Genomic DNA, 23,674 nt, shown 5'->3' with positions numbered 1-23,674 from the left:
ACCTGGCTTTTATTGGACGTGGCATCCCAGGGCTTGAAGGTGAGTAGAAAGAAGGGACCATTAAGACTTGGCGATTTGGCCAGGTAATTGTCAGTTCTGGCTTTGCCCTGCCTGTCATTCCTTTGACTTTTTAGGAAATTAGACCTTTCCCAATGAATGGAGTTCAAGCGGAAATGGGGTCAGCCCGCCAGTCAGGGTTGCCAAGTGGGAAGCTTGTTGGCTAGCTCCCCCACCACAAAACAACACACACACGCACACAGACAACTTTGGGACAAACGAGGAGCTTTATTGAGTACGTAAAATAAGGCAAACAAGTGGCTTAGCAGAAAATAGGCGGCGACGTTTAAGAAAATATGAATTTACCCCAGGAAGACAGGAAGCGAAAACCTCAACGGATTGACAGATGGGGAAGATGGTGTGGGCTTCCCAAGCAAAGGACGTGGATCCAGGATGGTAGAGGCTGTGAGGGTCAGTTGATATTGGGAAAGGAGGGAGGAAGGTAAGGAAGAAAGGAAGGAAGATGGAAAAGAAGGAAGGAATAACAAAAAACGGGTTCTTCGGAGGTGAGCAGAAAAGACAACGAACGTCGGATTGCAAAATGGGCTCCTGGCCATTCGTCGAGCAGAATTTGGGTTTGATGTAGCATAGCCTAAAGCAAAGGACACAACCACGAAAGGTTTTGCATTTGTCTAAAGGTCTCCCTGTCCTCGCTCATCATCTCTTCTGTGTAGCAAGGGGCATCTTTGTTCTTTTCCACCAGCTGATCGATCATGGTCATTAGCTCTTTCACCTGAGCTTCTCGTTCTGCTCCTTTGGCCTTGTTGTTGAAAGCCAGGTAGCGGTTGTCACACCGGTACACCTGTTCCTTGAGCATGCAATTTCCGTTCTTAATGAATTCCTCCAGCGATGTCCCTTCCAGGTCGTCTTTGCGGGTGAACAAGAGGATCATGTATTTCCTGGCCTTCAGCTGGAAGATCTCCTTGATCAACCGAGCCACGTCCACCTCCTCCTGGGTGAAACGGCCCGGACGAATCACCTGCAGAATGACGTGAGGACCCGGGGAGCACAAGTTCACACACCTGCCCACTTCGGCTGCCGTTTCATGGGTGGCGCGCCCTGTGTCGAGGAATCCAGGCGTATCTACGACCACCACCTTCCTGCCATGCAGCTTGGTCTCCTCCTTTTGGCAACGTACGGTGACCGAACCAAAAGCCATTTTGGATTCACAGACTTCGCTTCCCAGGATGGTGTTCGCCGTTGCGCTTTTCCCGTTGCCTGTTTTGCCCACCAGGACAATCCTCCGTTCAGGCCCTGCAATCCAAAGTGGTGGGGGACAGAGGAGAGAAGAAAGGGAATCGGTCAGCAAAGTTATGGAAGATGCCCGGAGGAAGCCTCAAACAAGTCATGAATTTCTGCGAGCTCACAAACTATGAAAATCCAACCCACTGTGAATGCATTTCTTACCTCCCGCTCATTTCCCTTAACCGTTAGTAGGTCAGATTCTTGTTTTGAGGTTGGAATTAAATTTGATACAGTACTTGCTTGAATCTCCTGATTTTCCTAGCTATCTCTCATCCATCCATCCTTCCTTCCATCCATCCACCCATCTCTATATCTCTATTATCTATCATTTATTTCTATCATCCATCTATCCATTTCAATCAATCAATCAATCAATCAATCAATCTATATCCATTAATAATCAATCATCTATCTATATATCATCCATCCATCTCTATCTGTGATCTTTCATCTCTCTCTCTCTCTATCATCCATCAATCCATCCATCCTACAATCCATTACAATCAATCATTATTTATCTCTCTCATCTATCTATCTCTATCCTCCATAAATCTCTATCAATCTTTTATCTCTATATATACTGTATATCATCCATCCATCCATCCATCCATCTCAAATATATCCATCTACCCACCATCCATCTACCAATCACCTATTATTTTCTTTCTTTCTTTCTTTCTTTCTTTCTTTCTTTCTATCTATCTATCTATCTATCTATCTATCTATCTATCTATCTAACATCTATCAATCATCCATCCAAATCTCTCTCTATGATCTATCATTTATCTCAATCATCCATCCATCCATCCATCTCTATATTTCTATTATCTATCATTTATCTCTCTCATCCATCCCTTTATCCATCTCAATCAATCAATCCAAATCAATCAATAATCATGTCAGGATTAGCAATCCTGGGTGACATTTCATTGTGTTATCATATAAGGTAAAAAGTAGAATGTAAGCATGCTAAAGCTGAGATTGAGTATATACCCATCACAATCAATCAATCGATCAAATCAATCAATCATTTCTCTCTCTCGTCTATCTATATCTTTCCTCCATCCATCTATATCAACCATTTATCTCTCATTCTATTTATCATCCATCCATCCATCTCAAATGCATCCATCTACCCACCACCCATCTATCAATCACCTATTATTTTCTTTCTTTCTTTCTTTCTTTCTATCTATCTATCTATCTATATCTACCTACCTACCTATCTAACTCTATCATCTGTCTCTATATGATCTATCATCACCCCTTATCTTTGCAGTTTGCAGATGATACAACAGTGATTGGACTAATTCGAGACAATGAATGCACATACACATTGGAGGTTGAACAACTATCCTTGTTGTGCAGAACAATCTAGAACTGAACACACTCAAAACCGTAGAAACTGTGGTAGACTTTAGGAGAAACCCTTCCATCCTTCCACCTCTCACAATACTAGACAACACAGTATCAACAGTAGAGACCTTCATATTTCTAGGTTCTGTCATATCGCAACACCTAAAATGGTCACCTAACATCAAAAACATCATCAAAAAAGCACAACAAAGAATGTTCTTTCTGCGCCAACTCAGGAAGCTCAAACTGCCCAAGGAGCTGCTGATACACTTCTACAGAGGAATCACTGAGTCTGTCATCTGCACCTCTATAACGGTCTGGTTTGGTGCTGCAACCCAACAAGACCGACACGGACTTCAGAGGATAATCAGAACTGCAGAAAAAACAATTGCTGCCAACCTGCCTTCCATTGAGGACCTGTATACTGCACAAGTCAAAAAGAGGGCGTGGAAAATATTTACTGACCTCTCGCATTCTGGACACAAACTGTTTCAACTCCTACCCTCAAAACGTCACTACAGAGCACTGCACACCAAGACAACTAGACACAAGAACAGTTTTTTCCCGAACGCCATCACTCTGCTAAACAAATAATTCCCTCAACACTGTCAAACTTTTTACTAAGTCGGCACTTCTATTTCTACTAGTTTTTTCTCATCGTTCCTATCATCCTTTTCCTCCCACTTAGGACTGTATGACTGTAACTTGTTGCTTGTATCCAGCGGTGGGCTACTGCCCCGACGGGGCAATGCAGTAGGGTAGCGAAAATGAATCTCCACCCCAGAGCACCCAATTTGCACTGAAAGATGTTGAAAGAAAATGCAGGATGTCCTGCATAAGCCACGCCCATAGTAAAAATTTTGGTAGCCCTTCACTGCTTGTATCCTACAATTTTTATTAATATTCATTGTTTCTTCATTGCTTATTAATTAAACCCCTATGGCAATCATTAAGTGTTGTACCACATGTTTCTTGACAAATGTATATTTTCTTTTATGTACGTTGAGAGCATATGCACCAAGACAAATTCCTTGTGTGTCCAATCACACATAGTCAATAAAGAATTATATTCTATCCTATCCTATCCTATCCATCCATCCATCATTTATTCATTCATTCATTTATTTTGTCCAATACACAATAATACACAATGAAGTTTAGAGGACACCTTTGAGTAAAGAAAGAAAGAATAGAAGAGAGAAGATAGGATAAAATAAATCAATAAGAGAATAGAAGAAAGATATAGGGATAGAAGAGGATAGGGGATATAGGAGAGACAATAGGACAGGGGTCGGAAGGCACTCTAGTGCACTTCTGCACCCCCCTTGCTGACCTCTTAGGAATCTGGAGAGGTCAACTGTGGAAAGTCTAAGGGTAAAATGTTGGGGGTTAGGGGATGATACTATAGAGTCCGGTAATGAGTTTCATGCTCCAACAACTCTATTACTAAAGTCATATTTTTTACAGTCATGTTTTATTCTCTCTCTCTCTCTCTCTCTCTCTCTCTCTCTCTCTCTCTCTCTCTCTCTCTCTCTCTCTCTATCTACCTAACTGCCTATCTATCTTTCTATCTATCTACTGTATCTACTATATCTGTCTGTCTGTCTGTCTATCTATCATCTATAACTTTCTTTCTGTCTGTCTGTCTGTCTGTCTGTCTGTCTATCTATCATCTATAACTTTCTTTCTGTCTGTCTGTCTGTCTGTCTGTCTGTCTGTCTATCTATCATCTATAACTTTCTGTCTGTCTGTCTGTCTGTCTGTCATCTATAACTTTCTTTCTGTCTGTCTGTCTGTCTGTCTGTCTGTCATCTATAACTTTCTTTCTGTCTGTCTGTCTGTCTGTCATCTATAACTTTCTTTCTGTCTGTCTATATATCGTATCTAGCAGCCCACACCCCATCCCACTGTCCCGGGAGCCAAGATTTTACCTTGGATGTTTCCAGCCATTTCCTGACGGGCGCGTCGAACTGCACAAAGCCCGGTTTCCTGAATGAAAAAAAAAACCCGAAACCGAGTAGATAAAAGAGCGGAATTCACGTCCTCTTAAATTAAAGACACACAAGAAAAGAAGTGAAGGGCGGGGTGGTGCTGTTAAAAAAGACTCAACCCCCCCCCGGCTTCTTCACCGCCCACTGGGCTGACCCTGCCCCGCCTGCTTTTCAACCAGCCCTTCCCCTCTCTTGGCTTGAGACCTTTTATTCGTTCGTTCGTTCGTTTTGTTTTGTTTTGTTTATTCTATTGATTGGTTGGTTTAATTTATTGATTTATTTTATATAATTTTATTTATTTATTTATTTATTTATTTTTGTATTGATTTAATTGGTTTCCTTTATTTACTGATTTATTTATTTTATTTATCTAATTTAATTTTAATTTATCTAATTTATTTTTCATGCGTTTATTTAATTTACTTATCTATTTAACGTTATTTATTGATTGATTTATTTTATTTAATTGTTTTGTTTCTTTCTTTCATTTCATTTATTTATTTAAAAATAAAAATCTTTATTAATTATTTACATTAAGAAAAAAAGACATAAATACCACAAAAGAAACAGAAACAAAAAACAAAAAGAAAACACAACCTGTACAGACATATAGATATCGTCTTTCGTAGTTGCAATTGTATATCAAATCTTAAACACTCAACAATGTAGACATTTGCCAACCTACCAGTTGATACCATTGCTACAGCTATTTTTATTTTATTTTATTTTTTCAGCATACTAGTGTATCTAGTGAAAGAGGGAAGTAACAAGATTGCTTATATTTTTTGTTCCTTTTTCCTATATACAGTACTTTCGAATTGTGAAAGATTTGGCTGTTTTGTTGACATTTAGGCTTTTAAATATTTTTTTGATTCACCCAATCATACCACCTGCTCCAAGTTTGGTAGAATTCAGAATTGTCGATCGATCGCATTCAAGGAAAACCAATTAAAAATGTTCTACAGGTGGCACCTATCGCCAGAAAGACTTGCAAGAATGTTCCCAAAAACCTCTCCAATATGTTGGAAGTGTAAAAAAGAAAGAGGCACGTTCTACCACCAATGGTGGACATGCACACAGGCAAAAAAGTTTTGGAATAAAATAACAAATTGGTTAAAAGAAATAGCAAATGAAGAAATTGAAAAAAAACCAGAATTATATTTATTGGGTATTTTTAATAAAAAAATAGAAAAAGAAGTAAGATACCTAGTTATACATATACTAACAGCTGCCAGAATAGTATATGCCCAACAGTGGAAAACAGATAAAATACCGGAAGGAAACATAATAATTAAAAAAATAATAGACTGTGCGGAGATGGACAGGCTATCCAAAAGATTAGAGGGAAAAGAAGAATCAGATTACTATAAAACATGGGGAAAATTTTATGATTGCCTAAAAGAAAGAAAGAAAGAAAAATTTATGCAAAGCAACACGTCAAATAAAAGAATTCAAAAATTAATATTATGCAAAAGAAGTGTAATTCTCTGATCAAATATCCCCCCAAAAATAGTGGGGAAATTTTCATTTCCCAAATGTTGTACAGTATATATGTATGTTTTTTTCCCTTTGTCTTGTATGTCACATTTGTAAAATAATACTAATACTAATAATACTAATAATAATAATAATAATAATAATAGAATTCAGAATTGTCTCTTTCTTGTATTTCCAATGTCATCTTGTTCATCTCTGCAATTTCGTAAATTTTATTTATTAAATTTAATGTTGATGGGGCGTTGTTTAATTTCCAAGTATGCGCATAAGCAAGTCTGGCAGCTGTGATCATATGTATTATTAAGTATCGATCTTCCTTAGATATTTTTTGTCTAATATTTCCGAGTAGGTCTAGTTCTAGTTTCAGAGGGTTTTGTTGACCAGTTATCTAAATAGCTTTTAATTTTATTCCATTTTTTTCCACCACTGGACAGGTCCACCATGCATGGTATTATGTTCCATTTTCCTTTTGACACTTCCAACATTTCAGCAACATACTTGGGTACAGTTTAGATAAACGTGGATGTGGCAAATGCCACCTATTTATTTTATGTGTTTAATTTATCTAATGTATTTATTCATTATTTTATTTTATTTTATTTTATTTTATTTTATTTTATTTTATTTTATTTTATTTTATTTTATTTTATTTTATTTTATTTTATTTTATTTTATTTTATTTTATTTTATTTTATTTTATTTTATTTTATTTTATTTTATTTTATTTTATTTTATTTTATTTTATTTTATTTTATTTTATTTTATTTTATTTTATTTTATTTTATTTTATTTTATTTTATTTTATTTTATTTTATTTTATTTTATTTTATTTTATTTTATTTTATTTTATTTTATTTTATTTTATTTTATTTTATTTTATTTTATTTTATTTTATTTTATTTTATTTTATTTTATTTTATTTTATTTTATTTTATTTTATTTTATTTTATTTTATTTTATTTTATTTTATTTTATTTTATTTTATTTTATTTTATTTTATTTTATTTTATTTTATTTTATTTTATTTTATTTTTTTATTTTATTTTATATTTTATTTTATTTTATTTTATTTTATTTTATTTTATTTTATTTTATTTTATTTTATTTTATTTTATTTTATTTTATTTTATTTTATTTTATTTTATTTTATTTTATTTTATTTTATTTTATTTTATTTTATTTTATTTTATTTTATTTTATTTTATTTTATTTTATTTTATTTTATTTTATTTTATTTTATTTTATTTTATTTTATTTTATTTTATTTTATTTTATTTTATTTTATTTTATTTTATTTTATTTTATTTTATTTTATTTTATTTTATTTTATTTTATTTTATTTTATTTTATTATTTTATTTTATTTGCTAGAGTTAAAAGGGACCTTGCAGGTCATCTAGTGCAACCCCCTATCCAAGCTGGAAATCCTACCCCACCCCAAGCCAAGATGGTGGTCCAATTGCCTTTGGAAAAGTGTCGAGCGTTTGGGACATTTGCGACCTCCATCGGCAGGCCCCTTCTGCGGCAGATCGATCGCTCTCGCCGTCTGAGAGTTCTTCCTTTATTTTTCCAGGTTGAATCTCTCCTTGGTCAGCTTCCATCCGTTGCTCCCGGTCTGGCCCGCTGGTGGCCTGGAAAATAGCGTGACCCCCCTCCTGTTAGTGTGGGAACGCGGGAACTAGTGTCTTGGAATGTGCGTGCGAAAAGCATAGACCTTGAGCATGACACGTGTGATGACCAGTGTTCCCTCTAATTTTTTGGGGGGGTGGGCGGAAAAGTATAGTGTCTGAGCGGCAGTCCCTTCGGGACTGGGCGGCACATAAATAAACAAATAAACAAATAAACAAATAAACAAACAAATAAACAAATAAACAAACAAACAAACAAACCAATAAAAAACCCACCCTGTTTTGCCTCAGAGAATTTCAAAATAAAATACTGTGCTGTGTGTCTATAACAGTGAGCTCATAATAGGGCAACTCTATCAATATCAAAATGCCACTTAAATAGTTGAGCTAGTTTCAAACTAGGTTTTGATTTTCTTTCTTTCTTCCTTACTCCCATTCTTTTCCTTTCTCTTTTCCTTCCTCTCTTTTTTCTATCTGTTTCTCTCTCTTCCTCTCTTCCTCCCTCTCTCCTTCCCTCTCACTCTTTCCCTCTCGGCTTCTGGGCAGGTTTGGAAAACTCTGATGATGATTTTTAAGTGAGCGATTGCTCACTGCTCAGCTTAGAGGGAACTATGGTGATGACCCAGTTTCTCTAGCAACATTCTCCTTCCCAGCACTCTTATCTTGCCTTCTTTGCTGCTAGCCTAAGAAAAGTGCAACATTATATATCATGAGGTGGGCTGATGGGGCCCTTCTCTCGCTCTTGCTTTCTTTTTCTCTTGAATCAGCACTTTGAAATGTAGCACAAGCTGTGTGGTTTTTATTGGTTATATTTTGTACGCTTAATACGTTATGAGTTTGAATTGGTGTAACTGACCCATGTGAAATGTAGCATCACAGAAGCCAGCTGCGAGCCTCAATATTATTATTATTATTATTATTATTATTATTATTATTATTATTATTATTATTATTATTATTAATTAGATTTGTATGCCGCCCCTCTCCGTAGACTCGGGGCGGCTCACAACAATAACAAAGACAATGTAAAAAACACTAAAAACCCCATTATTAAAAGAAAGCATACACCCAAACATACCATGTATAAACTATATAGGCCTGGGGGAGATGTCTCAGTTCCCCCATGCCTGACGGCAGAGATGGGTCTTAAGAGCTTTACAAAAAACAAGGAGGGTGAGGGCAGTTCTGATCTCCGGGGGGAGCTGGTTCCAGCGGGTTGGGGCCGCCACAGAGAAGGCTCTTCTCCTGGGTCCCGCCAAACGACATTGTTTAGTCGACGGGACCCAGAGAAGGCCAACTCTGTGGGACCTAATCGGTCACTGGGATTCGTGCGGCAGAAGGCGGTCCGCATATTAATGGCAACCCATCAAATATCTGTATTCTGCTATCATACCCCTTTTTTCTAGATTATCCATCCCCAGTTACAACAACCTCTCTTTGTCAGTCTTGGGTTCCAGTCCCCTTATCATTCTGGTCACTCTTTTTTGTACTTACTCTAGAGTATCGACGTCCTTTTAGTAGCGGGGGGATCAAAATTGAATGCACTACTCTAGGAGTGGTCTGACTCAGGCATTATAGAGTGGTATTAGTACCTCCTTAATCCTGGGTTGTATCCCCCTCTTGATGCATTTTAAGATTGTGTTGGCTTTTTTAGTCACTGCTGCAAATCGCTGGCTCATATTTAATTGGTTATCCACCAAGGCTCCGAGATCTCTCTCGCAGTCGCTGCTATTAAGTGTAGTTCCTCCCAATTTGCATGTGTATCTAGCGTTTTTCTTGCCTAGATGTAAATTTTGCTTTTTTTCAATTTTGTTAGTTTGAGCCCACTGTGCTAATCGATCGAGATCTTTCTGTACAATGGTACCTCTACCTAAGAACGCCTCTACTTACAAACTTTTCTAGATAAGAACCGGGTGTTCAAGATTTTTTGTCTCTTCTCAAGAACCATTTTCTACTTACAAACCTGAGTCTCCAAAACTGTAACCAGAAAAGGCAGGGAGAAGCCTCCGTGGGGCCTCTCTGGGAATCTCCTGGGAGGAAACAGGACTGGAAAAGGCAGGGAGAAGCCTCCATGGGGCCTCTCTGGGAATCTCCTGGGAGGAAACGGGGCCAGAAAAGGCAGGGAGAAGCCTCCATGGGGCCTCTCTGGGAATCTCCTGGGAGGAAACAGGGCCAGAAAAGGCGGGAAGAAGCCTCCATGGGGCCTCTCCAGGAATCTCCTGGGAGGAAACAGGGCCTGAAAAGGCGGGGAGCAGCCTCTGTTGGGCCTCTCTAGGAATCTCCTGGGAGGAAACGGGGCCAAAAAAGGCAGGGAGAAGCCTCCATGGGGCCTCTCTAGGAATCTCCTGGGAGGAAACAGAGTCTCCACCCTCCCTATAGTTTCCCCAATCGCACACATTATTTGCTTTTACGTTGATTCCTATGGGAAAAATTGCTTCTTCTTACAAACTTTTCTACTTAAGAACTTGGTCATGGAATGTATTAAGTTCATAAGTGGAGGTACCACTGTATTTTGTGCCTATCTCCTGGGGCAGGGGTAGGCAAAGATGGCTCTTCTATGACATGTGGACTTCAACTCCCAGAATTCCTGACCTAACCTGATTGGCTCAGGAATTCTGGGAGTTGAAGTCCATATGTCAAAGAAGTTGGTCTACCCCAGCCCTGGGGTATAAGCTTCCCCCACCCACCCCTGCCGCCAGCTTGGTGTTGTCTGCAAATTTGATTAAACCCCCCTCGATATTGTTGTATCCTGAAATGGCTACCTTGTATTTCCTGTAAATGGTTTGTTCCGTCTTCCAGCGCTGTCTGAGCCGAAGCAGGAAGTCGCTCCTGATTGGCTCAGACGCGGCTGGCTCTTGCTTTGGCGGGAGCCGCAAATGTATAAAAGAAGCGGCTTTTCCAAGCAGAGTCAGTCGGTACTCGCTGAATTGTCACTTTGCCTTGCTGAGCTGTCACTTGTTCTCTGAGCTGAATAAAAGTACCGATTTGCTTGAACCCTGTCTCTGGGTCTACTGCACTGGCGACGAACGGACGGAAGAAACATCGCGTGCAACATGAACAAAGTCCAGATCGGCCAGGCTCCGGAACTCTTCGATCCCGAAAAAACGTCCTGGGACGAATACATGGCCACCTTCGAGATCTTCCTCGAGGCGGCAGGGATACTGGACGCCGAAGCCGATCGCAGACGGGCTATCTTTCTGAATTACTGCGGCCCAGAAATCCGTGGCCTTGCCCAGACTCTCACCGACCCGCAGCCAGCAAGAACCGTAGCTTGGGACGTCCTACAGGAAAAGCTAGCGAGCCATTTCAAACCGACCAAACCAGCCATGGTTTTTCGGCATCAGTTTTCCATGATGGCTCAGAAGGAAACTGAATCAATCAACCAGTTTACAACGCGACTTCGGACGGTACTTGCTCAATGCAAGTTTAAAGACCCGGAAGCTCGCCTCACCGATGCCCTGGTTTTCGGCATGAGAAGCGCCACGGTGAGAAACAAACTCCTCACCGAAGAAGAGCCGACTCTACAAACCGTGATTAAACTAGCGCAAACCGCAGAAGCCGCCGACGCAGCAGCTAGAGAATTAAAAGAACACGGAAGGCGAGAACTCATTGCCAAGATTGACTCCGCGTCTCCCCGCGCCGTGGAATCAGACGACCCCAGCCAACCAGCTCACAACGGGGACAACTGCTTCCTGGTACAAGACCAGCCGAGACACCACAGAGCTACTCATCCAGCCCCCTGCGCGGGCTGCCGGGGAAACCACCAGCGCCATCGATGCCCCTTCCGAGACGCCACATGCCGCCGCTGCAACCGTCGAGGCCACATCGCCATCGCATGCAGAGCAACGGCACCAGAGGAGACATTCGCCACACCGCAATACCAACGACCACAAAACCAGACCCCCCAACCGTGAGAAAATAGACCATTCCGCTATTCGGGTCAAAGGAACTACTCAACCGCTAACCGCGACTACTATAGAGGTAACACTCAATTTTCCGTGAATAACACGGCAACAAAAAAAGGGGCCAAAATTGTTATCTCACTGTTACTAAATAACCAACCATGCTCGATGGAGCTTGATACTGGGTCTAGATATACCATCATGCCTTGGGAGAAGTTTAAACTGTATATGCCTAATATGTCTAAATCTGATCTAAAACAAACCTCTTTAGTGATCAGAGATTTTCAAGGGGGGGTAATCTCGGTCCTGGGAACAGCAAATGTACCTATTGTATTCAAGAATGTCAAATGTACCCTACCCATGCTTATTGTAACGGGGGCTAAGCACTCTCTATTGGGGTTGGCTTGGATGGAACCTTTGGGGATTGAAATTTCGGGTGTGTGTAATGTAAACTGTGATAATATGCCTAACTTTGTGCAAGAATTCCCTGAAGTGTTCAGCCCCACCTTAGGATCGTATAAGGGGCCCCCTATATCATTTTCTATTGACCCCAAGGTCCCACCAGTCAGGCTAAAACCTCGCAGGGTCCCCCTTCCGCTTCTCCCCAAACTAGACCTGCAGCTTGATAAACTTATAAGCCAAGGTATTTTGGTCCCTGTGGAACAAGGGCCATGGGAAACTCCCATAGTTACGCCTCTGAAGCCAGATGGTTCTTTAAGGGTTTGCGCTGACTACAAATCTACCCTAAATAAGGCCCTCCAACACCACCCCTACCCCATCCCGGTTGTACAACAACTCCTACACTCCCTGGGGGAAGGGAAAAGGTTTGCAAAAATCGACCTTGCGCAAGCTTACCAGCAACTCCCGGTCGATGAACAAACAGCAAACGCACAAACAATTGTAACGCACAGGGGGGCTTTCAAGTGCACGAGGCTACAGTTTGGGGTAAGCATAGCCCCAGGAATATTCCAGAGCATTATGGAACGCCTATTGTCAGGGGTAAATGGGGCCATTCCATATTTTGATGACATCTTAATTGCAGGGGAAAACCAGGAACAAGTAAACAAAAGAATAAGGGAAGTACTTAAGAGGTTACAGGACAAAGGCTTAAGAATCAAGCCTGACAAATGTGTCTGGGTAACCAACAGTATAGAATTCCTAGGATATAAAGTAGACAAAGAAGGTATCCACCCCACAACAGAGAAGCTGAGAGCCATTAGGGAAGCCCCAGAGCCACGAGATAAGAATGAGCTGCAGGCATTTTTAGGCCTCCTTAATTTTTATTCCGTTTTTTTGAAGCAGAAGGCAACAGTAGCAGAGCCTCTACATCGTTTACTCCAGAAGGAAGCCCGCTGGACCTGGGGGGAAACTGAACGTGAAGCTTTTTTCCAAATAAAGCAATTATTAACTTCTAAAAGTGTAGTAGTCCAATATAGTGCTTCACTACCCATTAGGCTCACGTGCGACGCTTCACCGTACGGCATAGGAGGAGTCCTAGCTCACGTTCTGCCTAATAAGACAGAGGCCCCAATAGCATTTTTCTCAAGAACCATGACCAGCACAGAGAGGAATTATAGCCAGTTAGACAAGGAGGCTCTAGCTTTAGTGGCAGGGGTTAAGAAATTTCACAATTACATTTTTGGAAGAAGTTTTGAATTAGTCACTGACCACAAGCCTTTACTAGGTCTGCTAGCCCCCAACAAGCCCACTCCGCCTTTTATGTCTCCAAGACTGATCAGATGGGCCCTTTTCCTCTCAGGGTACCAGTATGATCTCACCCACAAGGGGGGGAAGGAAATCAATCACGCAGACGGCCTCAGCAGGTGCCCCATAACAGACTTAGTGGAGGACCCTGCTCCTTCCACAGATGTACTAATGATAGAACTCGAGGATAACCCACTAACCACGGCCAAAGAGGTAGCTACACACACGCAGCAGGATCAAATCCTTAAACAAGTGGTAAACTGTGTACTTAAGGGATGGCAAAATGATGCTGTGAAACTTGAATTGTGTGACTTCAAAACCAAAAGACTTGAGTTATCTTATGTAAAGGGTTGTCTGCTGTGGGGAGATAGAGTGATCATCCCCAAAAGCCTAAGGGAAAAGGTACTCAAAATGTTACATGTGGGCCATCCTGGGATTGTCAGGATGAAGAGCCTAGCAAGAGGGCATTTATGGTGGCCAGGTCTGGATGCTGATATTGAGAACTGGGTTTCGAAGTGTGAACCATGCCAAGAGTCACGGCCTAATCCCCCCAAAACAACTCCGGCTGAGTGGGAGCAGCCTACTGGTCCTTGGTCAAGAGTCCACATTGATTTTGCTGGTCCAGTGGGGTCCCAGTATTTTTTTAATAGTGGTTGATGCGTTCTCCAAATGGGTGGAAATAATAGCAATGAACAACATCACCACAAGTGCCACCATCAAGGTATTGAGTAGACTGTTTGCCTCCCATGGGTGCCCAGATATCTTAGTGTCTGACAATGGGCCACAGCTAACAGCCAGGCAATTCGAATTGTTCCTAGATGGCCTAGGGGTCAGGCATGCCCTCATCTCGCCTTACTCGCCTTGGGCTAATGGATTGGCAGAACGTTACGTTCGTGTGGCAAAGGAGGCATTGCGCAGGTCAGGCCCTGGGGATGTACAACAAAATTTGGACCAATTCTTACTCACCCAACACATCACCCCTAACTCGCACACACATGTAAGCCCTGCAGAGTTATTAATGGGAAGGAAATTAAGGTCACCACTAGATAGGTTGAACCCAAGGTTCTGTATTAATAATAATCAAATGTGTGTAAAACCTGAAAGAGAAATGTATTTGGGACAAAATGTATATGTAAAAAGTTTTGATGGAAATGTAAACTGGATGAAAGGAATTGTTGTTAAGCAAAATGCACCAAAAACTTATATTGTAAAACTAGAGGATGGTCGTTTGTGGAAACGACACATAGACCACATTCGGAAGCGAACAGAAAACCAATTGCCACAAACCGCTGACATGGACTCTCCCCCTTCAACAGACTTTAACACACTGCCCGAGTTAAGAAATACGCAAAGAGACTTATCAGGCCAGGGGGAGCCATCCAGCGACGCCGAGCCATCCTCATCCTCCGAAGCCTTCGTTGGGCCCGCCAGGCCAAGTCCGCCGCGCCGGGAGAACAGCGGCGAGCCATCCTCCACAGTCGGTGTCGAAGGAGAAATTGAACTGCGCAGGTCAGAGCGAGCTCCACGGAGGCCCCACCGATTGGACGACTTTGTCACATGGCTTTCATGATGGATGTGTCCAACTATGAGGGGAGGGGTGTTGTATCCTGAAATGGCTACCTTGTATTTCCTGTAAATAGTTTGTTCCGCTTTCCAGCGCTGTCTGAGCCGAAGCAGGAAGTCGCTCCTGATTGGCTCAGACGCGGCTGGCTCTGCTTTGGCGGGAGCCGCAAATGTATAAAAGAAGCGGCTTTTCCAAGCAGAGTCAGTCGGTACTTGCTGAACAGTCACTTGCCTTGCTGAGCTGTCACTTGTTCTCTGAGCTGAATAAAAAGTACCGATTTGCTTGAACCCTGTCTCTGGGTCTACTTCAATAAGACTGAGAGGAAAGGTAGAAAAATTAGACTGAGAGGAAAGGTAGAGAAATAAGACTGAGAGGAAAGGTAGAAAAATTAGACTGAGAGGAAAGGTAGAGAAATTAGGCTGAGGGAAAAGTAGAGAAAGAGGCCTGAGAGGAAAACTGGAGAAATTAGACTGAGAGGAAAGGTAGAGAAATTAGGCTGAGAGGAAAGGTAGAGAAATTAGACTGAGAGGAAAGGTAGAGAAATTAGGCTGAGGGAAAAGTAGAGAAAGAGGCCTGAGAGGAAAGGTAGCGAAATTAGACTGGGGAAGAGGTAGAGAAAGAAGCCTGAGGGAAAGTTAGAAAAATTAGATTGAGAGAAATTTAGAGAAAAGGGCCTGAGAGAAAAGGTAGAGAAATAAGACTGAGAGGAAAGGTAGAAGAAGAAGCCTGCAGGAAAGGTAGAAAAATTAGACTGAGAGGAAAGGTAGAGAGACTGAGAGGAAAGGTAGAGAAATTAGACTGAGGGAAAAATAGAGAAAGAGGACTGAGAGGAAATCTGGAGAAATTAGACTGAGGGAAAAGTAGAGAAAGAGGCCTGAGAGGAAAACTGGAGAATTTAGACTGAGAGGAAAGGTAGAGAAATTAGGCTGAGAGGAAAGGTAGAGAAATTAGGCTGAGAGGAAAGGTAGAGAAATTAGACTGAGAAGAAAGGTAGAGAAATTAGGCTGGGGGAAAAGTAGAGAAAGAGGCCTGAGAGGAAAGGTAGCGAAATTAGACTGGGGAAGAGGTAGAGAAAGAAGCCTGAGGGAAAGTTAGAAAAATTAGATTGAGAGAAATTTAGAGAAAAGGGCCTGAGAGGAAAGGTAGAGAAATAAGACTGAGAGGAAAGGTAGAGAAATAAGACTGAGAGGAAAGGTAGAAAAATTAGACTGAGAGGAAAGGTAGAGAGACTGAGAGGAAAGGTGGAGAAATTAGACTGAGAGGAAAGGGAGAGAAATTAGACTGCACGAAAAGTAGAGAAATTAGACGGAGGGAAATTTAGAAAAGAGGCCTTGGAGATCATCTAGCCCAGTGATGGCGAACCTTTTTTTCCTCAGGTGCTGAAATAGTGTGTCTGTGTGCTATTGTTCATGCCTGGGGAGGGCAAAATTCCCCTGCCGCCTGGAGTCCCTCAGGAGGTCAGAAACAACCTGTTTCCCAACATTTAGTGGGCCCAATAGGTTCGTGTTTCACCCTCTCCAGGCTCCAAAGGCTTCCCTGGGGCCGGGGGAGGGCAAAAGTACCCTCCCCCACCCCCCAGAGGCTCTCTGGAAGCCAAAAATGAGTCTCAGTGTGAGCCAAAAATCACCTGGCTGGCACACACTTGCATGTTGGAACTGAGCTGGGGCAACAGCTCGCATGCCAGCAGATATGGATCCACATGCCACCTGTGGCACCCATGCCATAGGCTCACCATCACTGATCTAGTCCACCCTCCTGCTCAAGCAGGAGACCCAGACCAAATCAAAATGGGAAGGGACCACAGAGGTCATCTAGTCCAAGCCCCTGCTCGAGCAGGAGAACCCTGACCAAATCAAACTAGGAAGGAACCTCGGTGGTCAGCCAGCCCAACCCTCTGCTCCAGCAGGAGACTCTTCCAGAATCACAGAAGGGACAACAGTGGGAAATTGTGGCTAGGGTCTTGAAGGGCCTGCCAGAATTCCCTGTCTCCTTCACCCCCTTCCCTCCCTCTTTTTCTCCTCCTCCTCCCTCCCTCTCCCTCCCTCCTCTTCTGCTCCCTTTCCCATTCTCCCCTCCCTGCTCCCTCCAGTCTCTCCCTCCCTCCTCCTCCCTAGGACCTAGGCCTCAAGGGGGAGAAGGGCCCACCTGGCTTTTTTTATTTATTTATTTATTTTTTTTATTTTTTTATTTTTTTATTTTTTTATTTATTTTGTCCAATACACAATGAGAGTTTTAGTGAGTATATATCAATATACACATAGTAAAATACATGATGAAGGTTATAGAGGAGATACTCATTGTAAAATATATCTAAGAAAGAATAGAAAAGAAGATATAGGAATAGAAGATATAGGAATAGAATATATAGAATATATATATATATATATATATACATATATAGAATATATAGGAATAGAATATATAGAATATATAGAATATATATATATACATATATATATAGGAATAGAATATATCAATGAAAGAATAGAAGAGATATAGGAGATATAGATGAGCAATAGGACAGGGGACGGAAGGCACTCTAGTGCACTTGTACTCGCCCCTTACTGACCTCTTAGGAATCTGGATAGGTCAACCGTAGATAATCTAAGGGTAAAGTGTTGGGGGTTTGGGGATGACACTATGGAGTCCGGTAATGAGTTCCACGCTTTGACAACTCGGTTACTGAAGTCATATTTTTTACAGTCAAGTTTGGAGCGGTTAATATTAAATTTAAATCTGTTGTGTGCTCTTGTGTTGTTGTGGTTGAAGCTGAAGTAGTCGCCGACAGGCAGGACGTTGTAGCATATGATCTTGTGGGCAATACTTCGATCTTGTTTAAGGCATCTTAGTTCTAAACTTTCTAGGCCCAGGATTGAAAGTCTAGTCTCCTCGTAGGGTATTCTATTTCGAGTGGAGGAGTGAAGGGCTCTTCTGGTGAAGTATCTTTGAACATTTTCAAGGGTGTTAATGTCTGAGATGCGATATGGGTTCCAAACAGATGAGCTGTATTCGAGGATGGGTCTGGCAAAAGTTTTGTAAGCTCTGGTGAGTAGTGTGAGATTGCCAGAGCAGAAGCTACGTAGGATTAGGTTTACAACTCTTGAAGCCTTATTGGCTATATTGTTGCAGTGGGCTTTGGCACTTAAATCTTTTGTTATTAGTATACCAAGGTCTTTAACTTGGAGGCGAATAGAAAGAAGGAACCATTAACACTTGGCGATTTGGCCAGGCAATTGTCAGTTCTGGCTTTGCCCTGCCTGTCAGGGTTGCCAAGTGGGAAGCTTGTTGGCTAGCTCCCCCACCACAAAACAACACACGCGCGCACACACACAACTTTGGGACAAACGAGGAGCTTTATTGAGTACGTAAAATAAGGCAAACAAGTGGCTTAGCAGAAAATAGGCGGCGACGTTTAAGAAAATATGAATTTACCCCAGGAAGACAGGAAGCAAAAATCTCAACGGATTGACAGATGGGGAAGATGGTGTGGGCTTCCCAAGCAAGGGACGTGGATCCAGGATGGTAGAGGCTGTGAGGGTCAGTTGATATTGGGAAAGGAGGGAGGAAAGGAAGGAAGAAAGGAAGGAAGATGGAAAAGAAGGAAGGAATAACAAAAAACGGGTTCTTCGGAGGTGAGCAGAAAAGACAACGAACGTCGGATTGCAAAATGGGCTCCTGGCCATGCGTCAAGCACAATTTGGGGTGGGGAAGAGTAGCCTAAAGTAAAGGACAAATCCAGGAAAGGTCTCGGTTTTTTTTGTAGTTCTCCTTGTCCTCCCTCATCATCTCTTCCGTGTAGTAAGGGGCATCTTTGTTCTTTTCCACCAGCTCATCGATCATGGTCATTAGCTCTTTCACCTGAGCTTCTCGTTCTGCTCCTTTGGCCTTGTTGTTGAAAGCCAGGTAGCGGTTGCCACACAAGTACATCTGTTCCTTGAGCATGCGATTTCCGTTCTTAATGAATTCCTCCAGCGATGTCCCTTCCAGGTAATCTTGCCGGGTGAACAAGAGGATCATGTATTTCCTGGCCTTCAGCTGGAAGATCCCGTTGATCAACCGAGCCACGTCCACCTCCTCCTGGGTGAAACGGGCCGGACGAATCACCTGCAGAATGACGTGAGGGCCCGGGGAGCAAAAGTTCACACACTTGCTCACTTCGGCTGCCATTTCCTGGGTGGCGCGTCCTGTGTCGAGGAAGCCGGGCGTATCTACGACCACCACCTTCCTGCCATGCAGCTTGGTCTCCTCCTTTTGGCAACATACGGTGATGGAACCAAAAGATATTTTGGACTCACAGACTTCGCTTCCCAGGATGGTGTTTGCCGTTGCGCTTTTCCCGTTGCCTGTTTTGCCCACCAGGACAATCCTCCGTTCAGGCCCTGCAATCCAAAGTGGTGGGGGACAGAGGAGAGAAGAAAGGGAATCGGTCAGCAACGTTATGGAAGATGCCCGGAGGAAGCCTCAAACAAGTCATGAATTTCTGCGAGCTCACAAACTATGAAAATCCAACCCACTGTGAATGCATTTCTTATCTCCCGCTCATTTCCCTTAACCGTTAGTAGGTCAGATTCTTGTTTTGAGGTTAAGCTTGGAATTAAACTTGATACAGTACTGGCTTGAATCTCCTGATTTTCCTAGCTATCTCTCATCCATCCATCCTTCCTTCCATCCACCCATCTCTATATCTCTATTATCTATCATTTATCTCTATCATCCATCTATCCATCTCAATCAATCAAGCAATCAAGCAAGCGATCAAGCAATCAAGCAATCTATATCCATTAATAATCAATCATATATTATCTATCTATATATCATCCATCCATCTCTATCTCTGTGATCTATCATCTCTCTCTCTCTCTATCATCCATCCATCCTACCATCCATTACAATCAATCAATCAATCAAATCAATCATTATTTATCTCTCTCATCTATCTCTATCTATCCTCCATAAATCTCTATCAATCATTTATCTCTCTATATACTGTATATCATCCATACATCCATCTCAAATATATCCATCTACCCACCACCCATCTACCAATCACCTATTATTTTCTTTCTTTCTTTCTTTCTTTCTTTCTTTCTATCTATCTATCTATCTATCTATCTATCTATCTATCTATCTATCTATCTAACATCTATCAATCATCCATCCAAATCTCTCTCTATGATCTATCATTTATCTCTCTCTATCATCCATCCATCCATTCATCTCTATATTTCTATTATCTATCATTTATCTCTCTCATCCATCCCTCTATCCATCTCAATCAATCAATCAATCCAAATCAATCAATAATCATGTCAGGATTAGCAATCCTGGGTGACATTTCATTGTGTTATCTTATAAGGTAAAAAGTAGAATGTAAGCATGCTAAAGCTGAGTCATTGAGTATATACCCATCACAATCAATCAATCGATCAAATCAATCAATCATTTCTCTCTCTCGTCTATCTATATCTCCATCCATCTATATCAACCATTTATCTCTCATTCTATTTATCATCCATCCATCCATCTCAAATACATCCATCTACCCACCACCCATGTATCAATCACCTATTATTTTCTTTCTTTCTTTCTTTCTTTCTATCTATCTATCTATCTATCTATCTATCTATATCTACCTACCTACCTAACTCTATCATCTGTCTCTATATGATCTATCATCACCCCTTATCTTTGCAGTTTGCATATGATACAACAGTGATTGGACTAATTCGAGACAATGAATGCACATACACATGGGAGGTTGAACAACTATCCTTGTTGTGCAGAACAATCTAGAACTGAACACACTCAAAACCGTAGAAACGGTGGTAGACTTTAGGAGAAACCCTTCCATCCGCACAGTATCAACAGTAGAGACCTTCACATTTCTAGGTTCTGTCATATTGTAACACCTAAAATGGTCACCTAACATTAAAAACATCATCAAAAAAGCACAACAAAGAATGTTCTTTCTGCGCCAACTCAGGAAGCTCAAACTGCCCAAGGAGCTGCTGATACACTTCTACAGAGGAATCATTGAGTCTGTCATCTGCACCTCTATAACTGTCTGGTTTGGTGCTGCAACCCAACAAGACCGACACGGACTTCAGGGGATAATCAGAACTGCAGAAAAAACAATTGCTGCCAACCTGCCTTCCATTGAGGACCTGTATACTGCACGAGTCAAAAAGAGGGCCGGGAAAATATTTACTGACCTCTCGCATTCTGGACACAAACTGTTTCAACTCCTACCCTCAAAACGTCACTACAGAGCACTGCACACCAAGACAACTAGACACAAGAACAGTTTTTCCCCAAACGCCATCACTCTGCTAAACAAATAATTCCCTCAACACTGTCAGACTTTTTACTAAGTCGGCACTTCTATTTCTACCAGTTTTTTCTCATCGTTCCTATCATCCTTTTCCTTCCACTTAGGACTGTATGACTGTAACTTGTTGCTTGTATCCAGCGGTGGGCTACTGCCCCGACGGGGCAATGCAGTATGGTAGCGAAAATGAATCTCCACCCCAGAGCACCCAATTTGCACTGAAAGATGTTTAAAGAAAATGCAGGATGTCCTGCATAAGCCACGCCCGTAGTAAAAATTTTGGTAGCCCTTCACTGCTTGTATCCTACAATTTTTATTAATATTCATTGTTTCTTCATTGCTTATTAAACCCCTATGGCAATCATTAAGTGTTGTACCACATGTTTCTTGACAAATGTATCTTTTCTTTTATGTACACTGAGAGCATCTGTACAAAGACAAATTCCTTGTGTGTCCAATCACACATAGTCAATAAAGAATTCTATTCTATCCTATCCTATCCATCCATCCATCCATCATTTATTCATTCATTCATTCATTCATTCATTCATTTATTTATTTTGTCCAATACACAATAATACACAATGAAGTTTAGAGGACAGCTTTGAGGAAATAAAGAAAGAATGGAAGAGAGAATATAGGATAAAATAAATCAATAAGAGAATAGAAGAAAGATATAGGGATAGAAGAGAAGATATAGGGGATATAGGAGAGACAATAGGACAGGGGTCGGAAGGCACTCTAGTGCACTTCTGCACCCACCTTGCTGACCTCTTAGGAATCTGGAGAGGTCAACTGTGGAAAGTCTAAGGGTAAAATGTTGGGGGTTAGGGGATGATACTACAGAGTCCGGTAATGAGTTCCAAGCTCCAACAACTCTATTACTAAAGTCATATTTTTTACAGTCAAGTTTTATTATCTATCCGTCTGTCTGTCTGTCTGTCTGTCTGTCTGTCTGTCTCTATCTCTCTACATCTCTACCTAACTGCCTATCTATCTTTCTATCTACTGTATCTACTATATCTGTATGCCTGCCTGCCTGCCTGCCTGCCTATCTATCTATCAATCTATCCATCCATCCATCCATCCATCCATCCATCCATCCATCTATCTATCTATCTATCTATCTATCATCTATAACTTTCTTTCTGTCTGTCTATAACTTTCTTTCTTTCTTTCTTTCTTTCTTTCTTTCTTTCTTTCTTTCTTTCTTTCTTTCTTTCTTTCTGTCTTTGTCTGTCTGTCTATCTATCGTATCTAGCAGCCCACACCCCATCCCACGGTCCCGGGAGCCAAGATTTTACCTTGGATGTTTCCAGCCATTTCCTGAAGGGCGCGTCGAACTGCACAAAGCCCGGTTTCCTGAATGGAAAAACAAAAACGAAATCGAGTAGACAAAAGAGCGGAATTCACGTCCTCTTAAAGACACGCAAGAAAAGAAGTGAAGGGCGGGGTGGTGCTGTTAAAAAATATTCAACCCCCCCCCCGCTTCTTCACCGCCCACTGGGCTGACCCATTTGACGCTCCGCCCCGCCCGCTTTTCAACCAGCCCTTCCCTCTCTTGGCTTGAGACCTTTTATTCGTTCGTTCGTTCGTTTTGTTTATTCTATTGATTGATTGGTTTAATTTATTGATTTATTTTATATAATTTTATTTATTTATTTCTTTATTTTTGTATTGATTTAATTGGTTTCCTTTATTTACTGATTTATTTATTTTATTTATCTAATTTAATTTTAATTTATCTAATTTATTTTTCATGCGTTTATTTAATTTGCTTATCTACAGTGATCCCTCGAGTATCGCGAGGGTTACGTTCCAAGACCCCTCGCGATACTCGATTTTTCGCGATATAGTGGTGCGGAAGTAAAAACACCATCTGCGCATGCGTGCCCTCGCGCATGTGCAGATGGTGTTTTTTACTTCCGCACTTGGGAAGACCCCCGCCCAACAGCTGAGGACCCGCCTGCCCGCCGCTTGTCCGGCCGCCGCGCCGCTCGTGCCGCCGCTGCTGGCGCGAGCAACGCCGCTTCCCAGCTGAGTGGCGCGAGCAACGGCATGGGTGGGCGAAGGGCGGGCGCGCGGACAAGGGGCGCACGAGCGGCGTGGCGGCCGGACAAATGGCGGCCGCGCCTGGCGGCAGCACGAACAACACAAACAGCGTGGCGGCCGAACAAACGCACGAGCAATGCAAGCGGCGTGGCGGCCGGACAAATGGCGGCCGCGCCTGGCGGCAGCACGAACAACACAAACAGCATGGCGGCCGAACAAACGCACGAGCAATGCAAGCGGCGTGGCGGCCGGACAAATGGCGGCCGCGCCTGGCGGCAGCACGAACAACACAAACAGCATGGCGGCCGAACAAACGCACGAGCAACGCAAGCGGCGTGGCGGCCGGACGAA

At 41.9% G+C, this 23,674-nt stretch overlaps 1 protein-coding gene across 1 annotated transcript; it reads right to left on the bottom strand.

Moving 5' to 3' along the window:
• Positions 1 to 265: 265 nt before the first annotated feature.
• LOC139159288 (GTPase IMAP family member 8-like) lies at positions 266 to 22,685 on the bottom strand. Its single transcript, XM_070736616.1, has 5 exons — positions 22,576 to 22,685; positions 18,667 to 19,322; positions 7,689 to 7,800; positions 4,590 to 4,703; positions 266 to 1,311 (listed from the first exon to the last, which is right to left on the bottom strand). Exons 1-5 carry the CDS (start codon positions 22,592 to 22,594, stop codon positions 650 to 652), a joined length of 1,563 nt encoding a protein of 520 aa, XP_070592717.1. The 5' UTR covers positions 22,595 to 22,685; the 3' UTR covers positions 266 to 649.
• Between the last annotated feature and the right edge of the window lie 989 nt (positions 22,686 to 23,674).

This window comes from Erythrolamprus reginae, chromosome 2, assembly GCF_031021105.1.
Source record: "Erythrolamprus reginae isolate rEryReg1 chromosome 2, rEryReg1.hap1, whole genome shotgun sequence".
In the NCBI taxonomy this organism is placed as follows: Eukaryota; Metazoa; Chordata; class Lepidosauria; order Squamata; family Dipsadidae; genus Erythrolamprus; species Erythrolamprus reginae.
This window is presented reverse-complemented; position numbering and strand designations above follow the sequence as displayed.

Bases quoted from the DNA above. Each gene is read 5' to 3' on its own strand.
- LOC139159288 (XM_070736616.1), bottom strand. The intron at 4,704-7,688 runs GCGAGAGCGATC...CTTTAATTTAAG, and splicing joins AAAGGAAGAACTCTCAGACG to AGGACGTGAATTCCGCTCTT. The intron at 1,312-4,589 runs GTAAAATCTTGG...TTTGGATTGCAG, and splicing joins AATGGCTGGAAACATCCAAG to GGCCTGAACGGAGGATTGTC.